Source organism: Cynoglossus semilaevis, chromosome 8 (assembly GCF_000523025.1).
Source record: "Cynoglossus semilaevis isolate Cse_v1.0 chromosome 8, Cse_v1.0, whole genome shotgun sequence".
NCBI lineage: Eukaryota > Metazoa > Chordata > Actinopteri > Pleuronectiformes > Cynoglossidae > Cynoglossus > Cynoglossus semilaevis.
In genome coordinates, this window is record NC_024314.1 from 15,423,021 (window position 1) to 15,436,468 (window position 13,448).

Below are 13,448 nucleotides of genomic sequence, written 5' to 3' on the forward strand. Positions count from 1 at the left end.
CTTAACTAAATACATAACTTTTTACACTAAGTAAAAGTACTATCATTAAGGGACAACGATGTCTAGCCGACTTTACATGGAGTTACTGCCCTCTTCTGGTCAATGGTCACGTGACATGAATGGATCAGTTTAACTTTGTTACCAGAGGGTGTTACAGCACAAAAGCCTGTATGTAGTAAGTTACTGTAAAAGCTGTGGCACATCCACTTGTTTCTTTTATTGTTACTATTGCTACTGAATGAGAGTAACTGCATGTTCTGGAGACAAAATTATTCTCTCAAACTTACTGTTGGTCAGGAAGCAGCAGGCGAAGCTGGCGGATCACTTTTCTGACAGCAGGACCATCTGCACCTCCACCCATCAGTCAGTCAGTAAAGCTGAAGGGAGATAACCTAAAACAGAGGTACCAAACCCGGTCCGGGGACCAGTGCCGGTCCATAGGTCATTTGGTACCGGGCCACAGTGGGACACAGTGAAAAAAATGTACTTCAGTTTTACTAATTTACTTCATCTAAAATAATCCAGTCATATCCCTTTACTATTTTCATTTAAAGATAATCTGGCAATGTTTCAAAACAATAGGTCATTCAGACTCTGACAGATATATTTAGATAATTTAATCCTTCAACGATAGTGCAGTATTACCGGTTTCTGTTTACCTCTGCTGTGGACAAGCACAAAGTGAGTTAGCCCCGGAGCTAATGTTAGCTTCGGCGCAGATCACTAAGTCTCCCCTGTATATTCCAACTTTGGTCGGGACGCTGAAGCAGGAAAGAGCTAACATGTAACCAGCTGTGTTACGGGCACTGTTCAGAAAACAAAACAAAACATTTATTTAATTAAAAGTGAAAAAAAGAAAACCTTTCATTGTAGCAACTTTCTGTGTAAATATCTAATGTTACAACATGGACACCTGCAGCTTATATGTACAATTTGTTTTTTCTTTTTAAATTTAGTGGGTGCTTATTATCAATACTTTATCGGAGTAATCAAAACATGATGACACAACACAAAGAGTGTAGCATTAATATGACTTCAATAATATTTGAATTTGAGAATACGTCACGAGCGTCATTGTTTTGACGATATTTCTAAAACTTAATTTCACTTGTGCATTCAGAAACCCGAGTTACTAAAATGATTGTTCTTCTTCTTTAATAAGAAAAATAAACACTTTTATCCCACATACTGTCACTGCTTTTATTCAAAAAATGTGTCAAATAACAAGTTGTTGATATTTTGAAACCCATCAAAACACTCCCAACACCAGAGAGAACAAGTACGTTCCTGTGTGAACAATTTATCCCTGCCTTAACACTTAACTCTTTTTAGGGTGAAGGGGGGGGGGCAGAATCCAATCCCAGCAGTCAACGGGGGTCGTCGGGAAGGAGGGTTAACCTAATCCAATCTGCACGAGTTTGGACTGGGAGGGAGCCAGAATACCTGTAGAAAAACCACAGGGGGAACATGCACCCTATATATACAGAAAAGACTGTCATTTACTACTGAAATAGGTGATCTTCTTGCTTTGTGTCTTATTAACAAAACCCCCAAAAAACGTCCAAAATAACAAAGTTCCATTGTGAAATCAGCAGCATATTAAAGACAGTGTGCTGTAATGTGTCAATCCCATAATGCCAGAGGGAGTATTTGTCAAACAATGTAACAAATATTATATTCCAGGCAGACAAGCTGTGGAAAGATCAAAAAGTGGGGCCAAACCCCAAACTGTAACACCAGGACCCTCCAAAGGGTTATTTGTTAATGGAGCCCTTATGTGGAAAGAACCTAATATTGAAGAAAATCATATAAAAACACATCTTCATGGATGAGACACTAAGACAGAGTACTGGATCCAAGAAGACTGGTCAAAAAGGTGTAAACTTTGTAAAAAAAAAAAAAAGTTAAACCCTGCTCTCCATAGTTTCTGTTTTGACCCAAACAATTGAAAGATAACGCAATTCCTGGGTTTCGCCAAATGATGTGTGCCCTGAAAATAGTTTTGGGGAGAAACAGCTGTATATGAAAGTGAAAGTCACTAGATGGCAGCATTGCAGCTCATTGTATTAATCTATTCTAATAATCAGGGGATTGTTTGCCGAATGCTGATGTCAGCAACTCATACAATGGTTTTTACAGATAAATAAATAAATATTACCAGGCACTCAATAGTATTTCAATTTACCCCTGGGGGAGAGGGGGGAGGGGCAGAGAATAACTGAGAAACACTGCTATAACCAACACCTTAGTGAGTAGGCGGTACTTAACTACCTTAACCATCAGTCCAGCTTTATCGGTATTGGTTGATATTGGAATCGGAAATTACGTGTTTGGACAATATTGGCAAAGTGTTAATATTGGACATCCCTAATATACACATATATATATACATACACACACACACACGTATATGTATATATATATATATATATACATATATACCTGTCTGAAGGCTCAGATTATCTTTAAAGGAAGAAAGTAAATATAAATAACAATATTCTTTCTAAATGAAGAAAACTATGAATTCTTTTTTCTTCGGCTTGCTGCGGCCGTGTACAAAATGACCGTTGGACCGGTACTGGTCTGCAGACTGGGGGTTAGGGACCAAAAAACAAAAAATTAACTGGAATGACTTTTGGATGTTAAAAATCACCTCAGACACAGTAAACAGTTTTACGTCTGATCCTCAAACCTGGACCAATGAAAACAAAGTGACTGGCCGTACTATGTCATAATAATAATAGTAATAATAATAAAATGTTATAACAACAACAATAATAATAATAAACGCCAACACGTATTTGGCATATTTTACCATCAACATCCAGATTTCAGAGTAATAATTCGGTTCTTCTTTACAAAAACATCTGCCTTCGCTTTGGTGTGAGCGCTGCTGGAAGGATCAGAGCTGATACAGGAAATGGTCGTTACACAGTCTGGTCAATTTGGACAGAAAAACAAACAAGAGGGAAAGATTTGTTCCTGAAACTATCGAGCCCCTTCAATTCATCCAGTTTATAAAGTGAAGGAATGCGGAGGCTGGCGTGGACAGAGCATTGAGGCGTGAGGCATCAACTGGTACTGTAAGCAGCAGAGAAAGCGTGACTGCCGTACTCGTCGTCAGTCGCCCACATCGCTGTCCTGGTCTCCGATCAGCCACAGGAAATGAAAGCTGAGAGCCAGCAGGGCAGTGCCCAGCAGGTCACCCAGAGCAGTCAGGTAAGGAATGGAAAAACTGTCTGGGTCTTTGCCACTCTGCCACATGGAGTGAACCATCCAGTCTGCAATACATAACAGTAGCAGCACCTGGAAAAGAGAGAGTAAAAAATCAGATTATGAATTTGATTTACCTGTCTGTCTGACTATTTCTCTCTCTCTCCTTATAGAACTTGATTTCTTGTTATTAGGGATGCCTGAAAATATCGGCCTACAAATAGTAGCATAGTTATGTAATATCTGGAAGAATCGTTATTGTTTTTTTTATTTGGAGAGTTGTCTTGTAAAATGGCTTTTTCTTTACCTAAAGCAAATGAAGTATTATATGTAGTAGTAAAATTTGATTTTAATTCAATTGTTACAATAAATGACTTGATCAAAGCTGTTGTGCAGACTGTACTGGGGCCTACCACTAGGGGATAAACTGTTTTGTAGTATAGGCTAGGGCTGTTTTCTCTGTATTTTCATGTAACACATAACATTGGGGCAGCATATTTGAAGCTTGAAGTTAGAGATAGCTTAAAAAAATAAGAGCAGATATTTCAGGAACTCCATCACACACCACTGGAATCAAACGATAGTAATGCTTACTTGTAGCATTGCAGCAGCTAGATACACTGACATAAAGATGACAGTCAGGGTCGTATGTCCGCTTTTCATTAGGTGGATGGTGTAGAGGAAAATGAGATGACCAGGAATCACCAATAGGATAAGCACCTGTGCAGATCTGTGATTGGCTCCTGTTGGAAAACAAATCGGTTAAAAGGAAGACAGCAAACAACCAATTTATGTTACCTATCAGTCTGTCACTGATCGGGCTTTAATTAGGTACTAACCTGTTCCAAAAAATGTACGACATGGGTAGTAGCAGCCCTTTGCCTCATCAGGGACCTCTCCAGGACTACAGTGAAAATGCAGATGTGTAGAGATCCTGCTGGACTGAATGGCAACCAGGTTTCCTCCAATACCTGGCGAGACATCCATAGTTGAAATTACTACGTGAGAGAGAACTTTGCAATAATTAAAAAGTGATGGCTCCTGTTAAGATATTGTAAATACATTTATTCAAATATTAACGATGTATTCATTATATTAAATTTCCATATCAATTTATACTGTTTGTTTTTCAATGCTGTACTAAAAGGAGAAGTACTGAAGAAAGGTGTGCATGCTGATGGTTTACATAACAGGATGGTGTATGGTACAGATGGCACTGACTGTTACGCTTGGAGATAGAGACAGGTCACAGAACCGGCCTGAACCAGTTTCTCTGCCTAAATAATGAGGAAAACAGAACATCAAAAAGGAAAAGAATCCAAAGTGTATTTCTTTGATCTAACCTGAGTTACTGAGCAGAATAGCTCGGCACATGTACATGTTTTCTATTGGTGGAGAATCTTTGTTTGGAGCAGCCTTTGCCAATCAGCGCTCAGAAGTGGTACGTGAACACCACATGGCTGTAAAGGGTTAAGCTACTGACCATTGATGTGTATGTGAAAAAACTGTATTTAAGCTCTGAGCACTGAGGAGTTCCTCAGTGCAGTTCTGAATGTAACCATTGTTCTGCACTCCTTGCTTGCAAGTAAAACTTTTAAAATTTGAGATCTCGTATTTGATTCTTTATTTGATCAGATCTTTATTTGATCTTTATTTGAATTCTTTGTGTGTTAGGAAACTGGGATATGAACTAACAGCATTTTTTACAGTCCTATCTAACAGAAAAAGTTTCCTGACAGCTCCTTAAAACTTTTTTCACATACAGATACTGGAACTTGGAGTACCTGCCAATACTGATATCAATAGGATACCTTCTTTTCTCCTCTATCATGCCACGGGCTGCTATCGCTGAGTTAGTGTCCCTGTTTACAGCATGTCGTGAAAGGTTTAGTTGAGCGTTTGGGCTAAGCTGTCGGACGAGCTATATTTTTTTACCTCAATGTTCGATCCTGAAATTTTCACCAATATCGGACCAATACTGATCCTGAGTATCGGATTGAGCTATCCCTATAATAAAACACAACCAACAACTGTTTTTACAGATGTTCGTGGTTACGTCGCCATCTTCCATAAATTTATGTAGAGTGTCTTGTCTTGTATAATTTAACCAGCCCCACCAGACAAACCTCTACTGTTCCAACGCTCATTACTATTACAGCCAGACTACTGTGTTAACATATTGAGCTCATTTTCATATTAAATGGAGGCCTGTATTACAATCCTGTAGACCTTTTCATCACAGAGTACATATTATTTTGATTACTAGTATTATTATTAAGTTCAAACTATGTCAACTACTTAATTTCCCTGTTGCAGAATTGATAGTAGAAGTTGCATCTCATCTTTCCAACTCACCATTGATAACAGGGGTGTACACAACAATGCCAGCCATATCTGGATGAGACACAGTTTTGTCCAGTATGAGTCCTCCAATGCTGCAAGACACAAGACAGTGAGATTATTGTTGAAGAAAATCAAACTGAGCCTAAGTAATAAGTAAGCAGTAAGGCTGAAACCTGACCGTATCCACCTTCTGCTTTGATGCCCACACTTACCTGCTGATGACCATGGCAGTAATGACCGGCTCCCATCCAGAGTAGAGTAGAGTGCGGCTGGCTGGGTGTTTAGACGAAATGACAATCCACAGGGGAGTCAGGAACATGAAGAAGGCGCAGAGCAGTGAAGACACATACGGGTAAGAATCTAGAGGTGACAAAAAGAGGGGGGGGAAAGGTAATGTTTCTCTGCTTTTTTTTAATCTTTCTGTTCTGTTGAACTGATGCTAACCTTGATAAATTAGGCTTAACAACTTGATGAAGTGGTCTGTTATCTGAGAAATAGGGATGTACCCATTGTGAAATTCTGGGCCAGAACTCCAGAACATCCTACATATCTTATCTTATTCATCATAGCTCGTATGGTGAGGTCCTGTGATTAATTCAATAATGCTTTTCAATTATACAACTTCTTCTTCAATTTTTGAGATGTTCTATTTTGCATCACAGTTGATAGAATGCCTTCTCCGGTATTATGTCTTTTCAATATTACATAGGAAGCTACAGTCAGTTATGGATGACATAGACAGGTTTGTACAGTTCACAGTTCATCAGTGTATGACAGTGATAAGTATCAGATAACGCACAAAGAGGGAATATTCAATTGGTGACATGAGAAAACTACACTCAATTCTAATGTGTTGGACAGCACTTGGTGTGGTGCGTGCTACGGCCTAACACTAGTCTTGACTTACTCAACCTCAAACGTTACAATAAAGTGTAGCTTCTGTGTAGTAAAACATACAGCCTGTTGTGCTTTCTGGCAGTCGTCACTAATCTTTCACTTTAACATGACACACCTATTTAGGAGAGCTCAGTAACACAAAATGTTGACTGAGAATACTTTAGGTAAATTGCAAAAGTTGATTGTGTAACACAAAACATGACTGCATACTTTGGTGTCTGGCTGCTGACAACAGAAAACCACAAAGGCTATAGGTGAAGAGTGAAAGACTCTAACAGCCTTCTGACTTACCCAGGCACTTGTAAAGGCCTTGACTTATCCAAGCCAGGATGGCCAAGGTGATGAGATCCCCAAAACTGGCTGCAATGGGTGTAGCTACATTGTCTGGGTTGATGCCGGTCTTCTTTGATCCAACTATAACACCCACCATTATGATACCTGTAAACAAAACAGGGAGGGAACAGCAGTGTGGTCAGAGGACTACTGAACTGAATCACAAAACTGGCAAAAACTGTCGGCTAGCACTCCTATGTGTCCTGTGATCAACACTGGGTTGTTTGATAACTTAAATATAAAATATATATATTAGCAGCTTAATGACTTCAAAGTAGTATCTCAGGTGATACTAGGCTTGTTGTTCACATAGCTGGTCTACTTTGTTCATCAAAGAGCTGGCATTTGTGAGGAAGTTGACAAAACTAATTCAGCTTTTATGACTGTGTGCTAATCCATGAGGTCTTACCCTGCAGCATCGAGGCAATGAAGGCTGTGGCCACACTGCTGGAGCACAGCAGCACAGCATGGCTCATCTGAAACTTCCCCTCAGGAATCCAACCAAGAATAACAGCTGCTACAGCAGCAAGAAAACCCACCACAGTGGCCTGGACCTGAAAGACATGAGAGAGAGAATGAAGGAAAGTGAACTCCTGACCTCTGTTTTTAACCCATCACCAAAGTGAACAGTGGGCAACTTTAAGCACCCAGGGAGCAGTGTCTGGGGACGGTCCCATGCTCAGAGAATTCTTTGGTCTTTATTCTGAAATCCAGCCACGGACTGGATTGGACGGTACTGTGGGCTGGATTCGGGCTGCATGCCACCAATTGATAATCACTGCCTTATATCATAAAAAAACTGTCTGGTGATGGTACAGTCCATGGGAAACTGAGTGACATAAGGCAAAGGTCATCCTGGCTAGACAGATCAAGCAGAGAGTCTTTCTGACTAACCACCTTCTAGCCTCAGTTCTGTACAAGCCCGACCATAACATGCATACATGCAATTCTCGGTTTAACACAATTATAACATCTCTACATTTAATTGATGGTTTTTAAATGACATAACACTTCCTGACGTCTGATGAAGTAGACAGCGGCCAATATGTTTAGCAGAACCCTCACACAGTCAATTCTGCATATGTAAACACAACAAATATCCCATGACTAAAACCAAAACTAAAGCTGTAGCACAATGTGTTGCTAGTTACGTACTAGATTAAGCATCAAAAACATTAACATCATAAATATCATGACTGAATATACTCAATTCTTCACCAGCTTATTTCTTTATGATACTTCTCTAATTTCTCATTAGGTTTTACATTATGAAACAATGACATTGTGAGATTACATGGATGGACAGACAGACAGATAGATAGACAGATCTCTCAGGAGTTCCCTTTGGAAGTCAATCAAGTGTGTGTCTGGGTGTCTTTACCTGTTTCAGTGCCAGGTTGCCTATAATGAGTTTCCACTTCTCTATTGGAGAATCCATTTTGCCCACATTTACCTGTCAGACAGCACAGACAAAACACTCATTAAAAGTAACAATACATTTTGATTGATGTTTTGTACTCCTGAGTTGGTGGGTAGAGGTCAATGCATTCTAATTCCAAATGGTGATCGGTTTAATCATTGTGTGTTTGGTTTCCTAATATTTTTGTAATAGTAAAAATCGCTAAACACTGTGTGGAATTTAAGGCTACACAACTGCATTTCTTTCTATGTTAGTATCTCACCGCTGTCGACAGCCTTGAAGCAAGTGTCATTTCCAGGTTTCCCTTAAGACCAAGCAGTGCGGGAACAAGGATGAATATCTCAGTGATGTAAGAGAAGGCCTCCCAGTGCTGTAGACAAACATAAATCATGTCAGTAGTCCATCAAATATATTTACTTTCATTGATTGCCTTATGTGGGACCAGTTTTCAGAATGGGGTGTAAAATGTTCTTTCCAAATTTGAACTGCTCTACATCCAAATGTTCTTCCCAGCATATTATCATTATTATTTAAGTCACTTTTTTTTCCCAATATTCACTATTCAATTTTGTTTTCCATTCAGAGCAAAACCAATAGTTTTATGTTTTAGAATAGTTGTTGCTGCCAAATTCATCAAGCCAAGGCTACCGACACCAGCCTATGAAATCGCTGCTGCAATCACTGAGTCCATAGTCCACAGAGTCAATAACTGCCAGGTCACACAACCACATAAAGTGATTTTACCAAGACGACAAAAATACTTGCTAACATACTGTACTTACACCTGCCGAATTCTAAAGACTAGCTCCTTCTCATTGGACTATCAATAGTGCGTAAAGAAACAGGGATGTAAGAAAATATCAATACACTGAAATATCTATACTGTTTTACATACTGTATATATACATATATACATATATATATACACATATATACATATATACACATATATATATACACACAAGTATTTGAGACTTTGTGTCAAACAATCGTATTTTTACTCATAGCACTGTGTGTTTACTATGCTGACAGCTTCCCTACAGTTAAATTATTAAAAACAAAAACTCAGTATATCTCCATGCCTATAGTATTGCTGTATAACGCAATACATCGTACCATTGTATCCCTGTATTGTGATACATATCGTATCGTGTTCTTGCCAATACACACTAAGAGAAAATGAACACATTATCATAACACAGGGGAGCTAAAGTACAGTATGTTATTTGGTCATGCTAGCAAAGATTATACTTCTACATGTACCTCTGCTATATGCCAGTTTTTGAGGTAAGGCTTTTGTTGAGTGTCCAAATCTAATTTTTCATCGTCCTCAATCTTCTCAAAATAATCAATATCAAATAACAGACACATTAAAACTCACCTGCACAATATCTAGTACCATCCCAGCTGACACAGTTCCAAATCCTGCTAACAGGAAAGGCACCAAGATCTGCAGTGACATTGACAGAAGCGATTCCTTGGGCATATTCTGCACAGCAGATACATGCCTTTCCTCCTCATTTTCCTCCTGCATCTCATCGACATTGTCCCCGGACATCCTCCTTTCAGCCAACATGGGCTCCATCTCAGAGCAGTCTCCACAGTCAGATAGAGACAGAGAGGATCGAGAGGCTCGATCCACGTGCCGCCGACTCTCTGTGTAAGACATTTCCTGTCTGTAACTGTTCGTCAGTGAGCTGGTCTCCGGTTTGGCTCCGAGGTCCACCATGGCCAGGAGCTCCTCTGGAAGTTTTGTGTAACCAGTAGGAACCATGGTCTGAAACATTGAGCTGACTCGCCCAGAGGTCACCGGTTTTAAGGAGAGTGAGCTCCACCCCGATGTGCCACTTATACGTACTGACAGGTTAGAACCCAAGGAATCCCCCATGGCTCCTCCCAGACTCTTCATACTGATGCAGTGACAGAGTACAGTGTCTCATCTCCTTTCATTCAGCCTGGAGAATAAAACAGGGTTTATATTAGCTGTATTCATTCATAGAATGTGCTGTCGATTACACAACATTTACTATAGGAAGTAAACATTGAGCTGAGCTATACATGACATAAAGGTGTTGAGGTTCTTCTCATTCTTCAGCATCCTTAATATAATGATAATAATTTCCACTTGCCTCTACTTGCTTCACTTTAAAATTAAACTTTAAACTTTTGCACTTGTGCAAAATAAATTTTAAAGTGACCAGTGTCTGTAAACATTCGAGGTGGAGGTAGATGAGGCGATAAGTGCTGGGGTGGGGGTTGTTATTTGTCTGTGAGTGAGTGTGTGTATGTGTCCGTAGGTGTTAACAGTCCGGATGCCCCAGGGTGAAAAAACTTTTCAGGACTGCCAATGGATAACGTTGTGCTCTTAGTGTGTGCTCATTGTTGCCGGTGCTCTCAGTATATCTAATGTGTGTTTTACTGTGAGACGATGTGAAATAGCACACGCAAAAGCAAATGACTAAATAAGTAACATAAATCGCCGCTAACTTGTATGTTGTTATTGTAGATGTACATTACAGTTTGGATATAGTGCGCAGTACAAACTATCTTAAAAATGACTCGAAAGAAAGGAAATTAGTTGTTAAAGAGAAACACATAATGAATTTGAAGTACACAGCCACGAAAAATACAGGGCACTTTTACATTAACAGTTAACTTCGGTATTTGATAACCAACGGATAAAATCGCTGTGGCCATTAGTTTGTCGCGTTTTCTTAAGACCCTATCCGGCACTGTCTTACCAGCACAGACTGTTTATTATCACTATATTAAAGTAGCACATACTCCAAACCCCTGGATGTGTGTATAAGCTACCTGACACAGTTGTTAGCTAGATGTCGACGAACAGCCAAAGTGATGGACCCGATGGGCTAACAGTTGTTTTTAATTAAGACGTCATCTTTTTTAGAATTGCAAATCATACCTTTTTGCAAGAGACACTTTTTGACGAAGAACGTTGAGACTGCTTGCTCCTACCAAAACAGACAGAAATACAGGCAGCCACCAGCCACATTTCCGCCGCCGCCAAAGATTTTCTACGCGTGTCTGATGAGTAGCTTTGTGTACAAATCATGACTTCATCTTTGATTCCTCGGTCCACCTAACTATTTTCCTACAGAATAAAAAAATAGAAAGACTGCCAGTTTATCAAATAAAGGATATTTAATCCTCCCACGCACTAAAACAAACAGAAACCCACACATTAACGACATATAACGCTTATCTTTTGCGACTGCATGAACTGAGTAGGAGTGAGACCTCTCGCAATGTCTTAAATCTGGCTCGTATAGTGCCACAACGCGTTTTATCGTATTGCGCACGCGCAGATTTGCAAGGTGTTCATACGTTTGGTTTCCTCGTCGAAACGCAAGTAAATAATGTTACACACTGTTTTTGTGCTGTTTTCGTTACTATATATAAACATTAAAAAAAACGCGCCCTTTTAAATTTATTGTTGGTTTTGTGAAAAGTTCAAAACCGACGACAGGGCGTCAGGAAATACTACATACATAATACGTATCCTGTGACGTTTAGCTATAACCCGGAAGTAGCTCTTTCGCGCAGGTCTAAACAAGCATGGAACCTAGTAGGGGCAAGACGTGTTCACAGGCTCTCCTATCATGTGGGAACGAAGGTATTCTTACGACTTTGTCAAAACTATAGAATATAATTTTGGTTCGAATGTTGATTAGGGTAGTGTCAGGGCCGGGTGATGGATTAATGGCGGTGAATAATTATGGTACTTATGTTGTATTGAAAAAAACAAACCCAGTACTCTCTGCACTCTGTTTGTAAAGGCTTTTGTAACGTTTTGACATTGGCTGTGTTTAACTGTAGTGAATTTGTGTGCTCTTCAGATCTGGGTGAGAAGTTTCTCCTAAAACCAAAAACTGGCAGCACCTTGCAGACTGAGAGGCTACCTAGAAGCAGCGGTAAGACCCAGCACTAAACAATGTGTAAGCTTGGTGTCATTATAACCATCATTAATCACAGGCAGATGATCAACCATGTTCATCGTGTTGTTTCATAGTACTAGATCGTCTGCAGACCTTCTTGCCTCAAATATCCAAAGCCAATGAGGAGCTGGAGCAGCAAAAGGAGATGGCTCCTCCAGGACACTTTGACATTGAGTGTGTAGACCAGGCTCAGAAGATCATAGAGATGGTGAGTGATGGGAGTTCTCTTGGTTGATTTTCTCTACACGTTTTTTCTTCTTTTTTTTCAGAAAACGTTGGCAGTGTATATATCTCTCGTCATTTCTCGTGTTTAGGATATAGCTCTGGTAGAGCTAAGCAGTTCAAACGAGGAAGCTGACAATGAAGTTATCTGGGAAGACTCCGAGGAGGACTCGGACCTTGACGATTATGTGCCTGAGGTCACTGAAGAGAACCTGAAAATACCAGGAAGTGGAGTCGGGAAGAAAGTGGCGGGCATACAGGTTCTAGACAATCCGGAAAAAGTAGACATTTCTGCTCCTGCAACTTGTGGAAAAAAATAACAGTGGCCTCTAATTTCTCCCTGCGCTCAAAAGACTCATTCACTCTGGTTATCAAAGATCATTAGCTACGACTGTGGATGAAGTGTGTGTCGGAATTCCTGCTCCAGACACAGTTGGAAATCTACCTTTCATAATGTAATCATCAAAGGCCTGTGGACTGACAGTGTTGAGCAGATTGATAGTGACCTCCTTCTATACCACAATATTTCTTTGTAAATGTAAAAAATATAAGAATATAAGAACAGCTTCTGACTGTGCCTTATTTAAATAAATGCTCTCCTTTAGTGAGAAAATGTAAAATATATACAGTATATAGTTTGTTGAAAGCTTGAGGTAAAATTTACATTCATGTTCTCTTTTGGTTTTCACTTTTGTTACATGTTTACATCAGTTTATGTCATGGTGTGCTTCACAAATAAATATTATGATCAATTGTCTTTCCGATTTGTACATATGTATACTTGTTTCATTGATGATATCAGATTTTTAGTTTCACGTATATATTTTTTTATTCACATATATTTTGTCAGCATGAAACCTGGGCCTGTTTAGCTGAACACCACGCTGATATGGTCACAGGAAATTCAACAAAAATACATCTGAAGATGCTTCCTCTTCATTCATTTTAAGTGAATATAGCCTTGGCTAGTTGATGTCATCCCAGTGGGTGTTTCCACCCTAACACTAATGTCCTCCCAGTGGGTCGGAAGTCATGACCAAGTTACTGAGCATCTTTTCCTGGTT

General features: G+C 39.6%; 2 protein-coding genes across 3 annotated transcripts; one reads left to right on the plus strand and one right to left on the minus strand.

Moving 5' to 3' along the window:
- Positions 1-1,186: 1,186 nt before the first annotated feature.
- On the minus strand, positions 1,187-11,417 carry slc41a2b (solute carrier family 41 member 2b). Of its 2 annotated transcripts, none has more exons than XM_025057326.1 (11): positions 11,021-11,417; positions 9,588-10,161; positions 8,469-8,576; positions 8,168-8,239; positions 7,196-7,340; positions 6,745-6,891; positions 5,769-5,916; positions 5,569-5,648; positions 4,053-4,184; positions 3,808-3,956; positions 1,187-3,306 (listed from the first exon to the last, which is right to left on the minus strand). In XM_025057326.1, exons 2-11 carry the CDS (start codon positions 10,113-10,115, stop codon positions 3,121-3,123), a joined length of 1,695 nt encoding a protein of 564 aa, XP_024913094.1. In that variant the 5' UTR covers positions 10,116-10,161; positions 11,021-11,417; the 3' UTR covers positions 1,187-3,120. The 2 variants fall into 2 exon arrangements, with proteins under 2 accessions (XP_024913094.1, XP_008313444.1); XM_008315222.3 differs by having other exon boundaries at positions 11,130-11,416.
- Positions 11,418-11,551: 134 nt separating this feature from the next.
- nopchap1 (NOP protein chaperone 1) lies at positions 11,552-13,141 on the plus strand. The gene is made up of 4 exons (XM_008315223.3): positions 11,552-11,840; positions 12,064-12,138; positions 12,237-12,370; positions 12,477-13,141. Exons 1-4 carry the CDS (start codon positions 11,783-11,785, stop codon positions 12,702-12,704), a joined length of 495 nt encoding a protein of 164 aa, XP_008313445.1. The 5' UTR covers positions 11,552-11,782; the 3' UTR covers positions 12,705-13,141.
- Positions 13,142-13,448: the final 307 nt, after the last annotated feature.

Excerpts from the sequence above, each read along its gene's own strand:
- nopchap1 (XM_008315223.3), top strand. The coding sequence starts at position 11,783 with ATGGAACCTAGTAGGGGCAAGACGTGTTCACAGGCTCTCCTATCATGT. Across the intron at positions 11,841-12,063 it reads CCTATCATGTGGGAACGAAG|ATCTGGGTGAGAAGTTTCTC; the intron begins GTATTCTTACGA and ends TGTGCTCTTCAG. Across the intron at positions 12,139-12,236 it reads GAGGCTACCTAGAAGCAGCG|TACTAGATCGTCTGCAGACC; the intron begins GTAAGACCCAGC and ends GTTGTTTCATAG.
- slc41a2b (XM_025057326.1), bottom strand. The coding sequence starts at position 10,115 with ATGAAGAGTCTGGGAGGAGCCATGGGGGATTCCTTGGGTTCTAACCTG. Across the intron at positions 5,649-5,768 it reads ACTGCCATGGTCATCAGCAG|CATTGGAGGACTCATACTGG; the intron begins GTAAGTGTGGGC and ends TGTGTCTTGCAG. Across the intron at positions 4,185-5,568 it reads GTACACCCCTGTTATCAATG|GTATTGGAGGAAACCTGGTT; the intron begins GTGAGTTGGAAA and ends ATGTCTCGCCAG.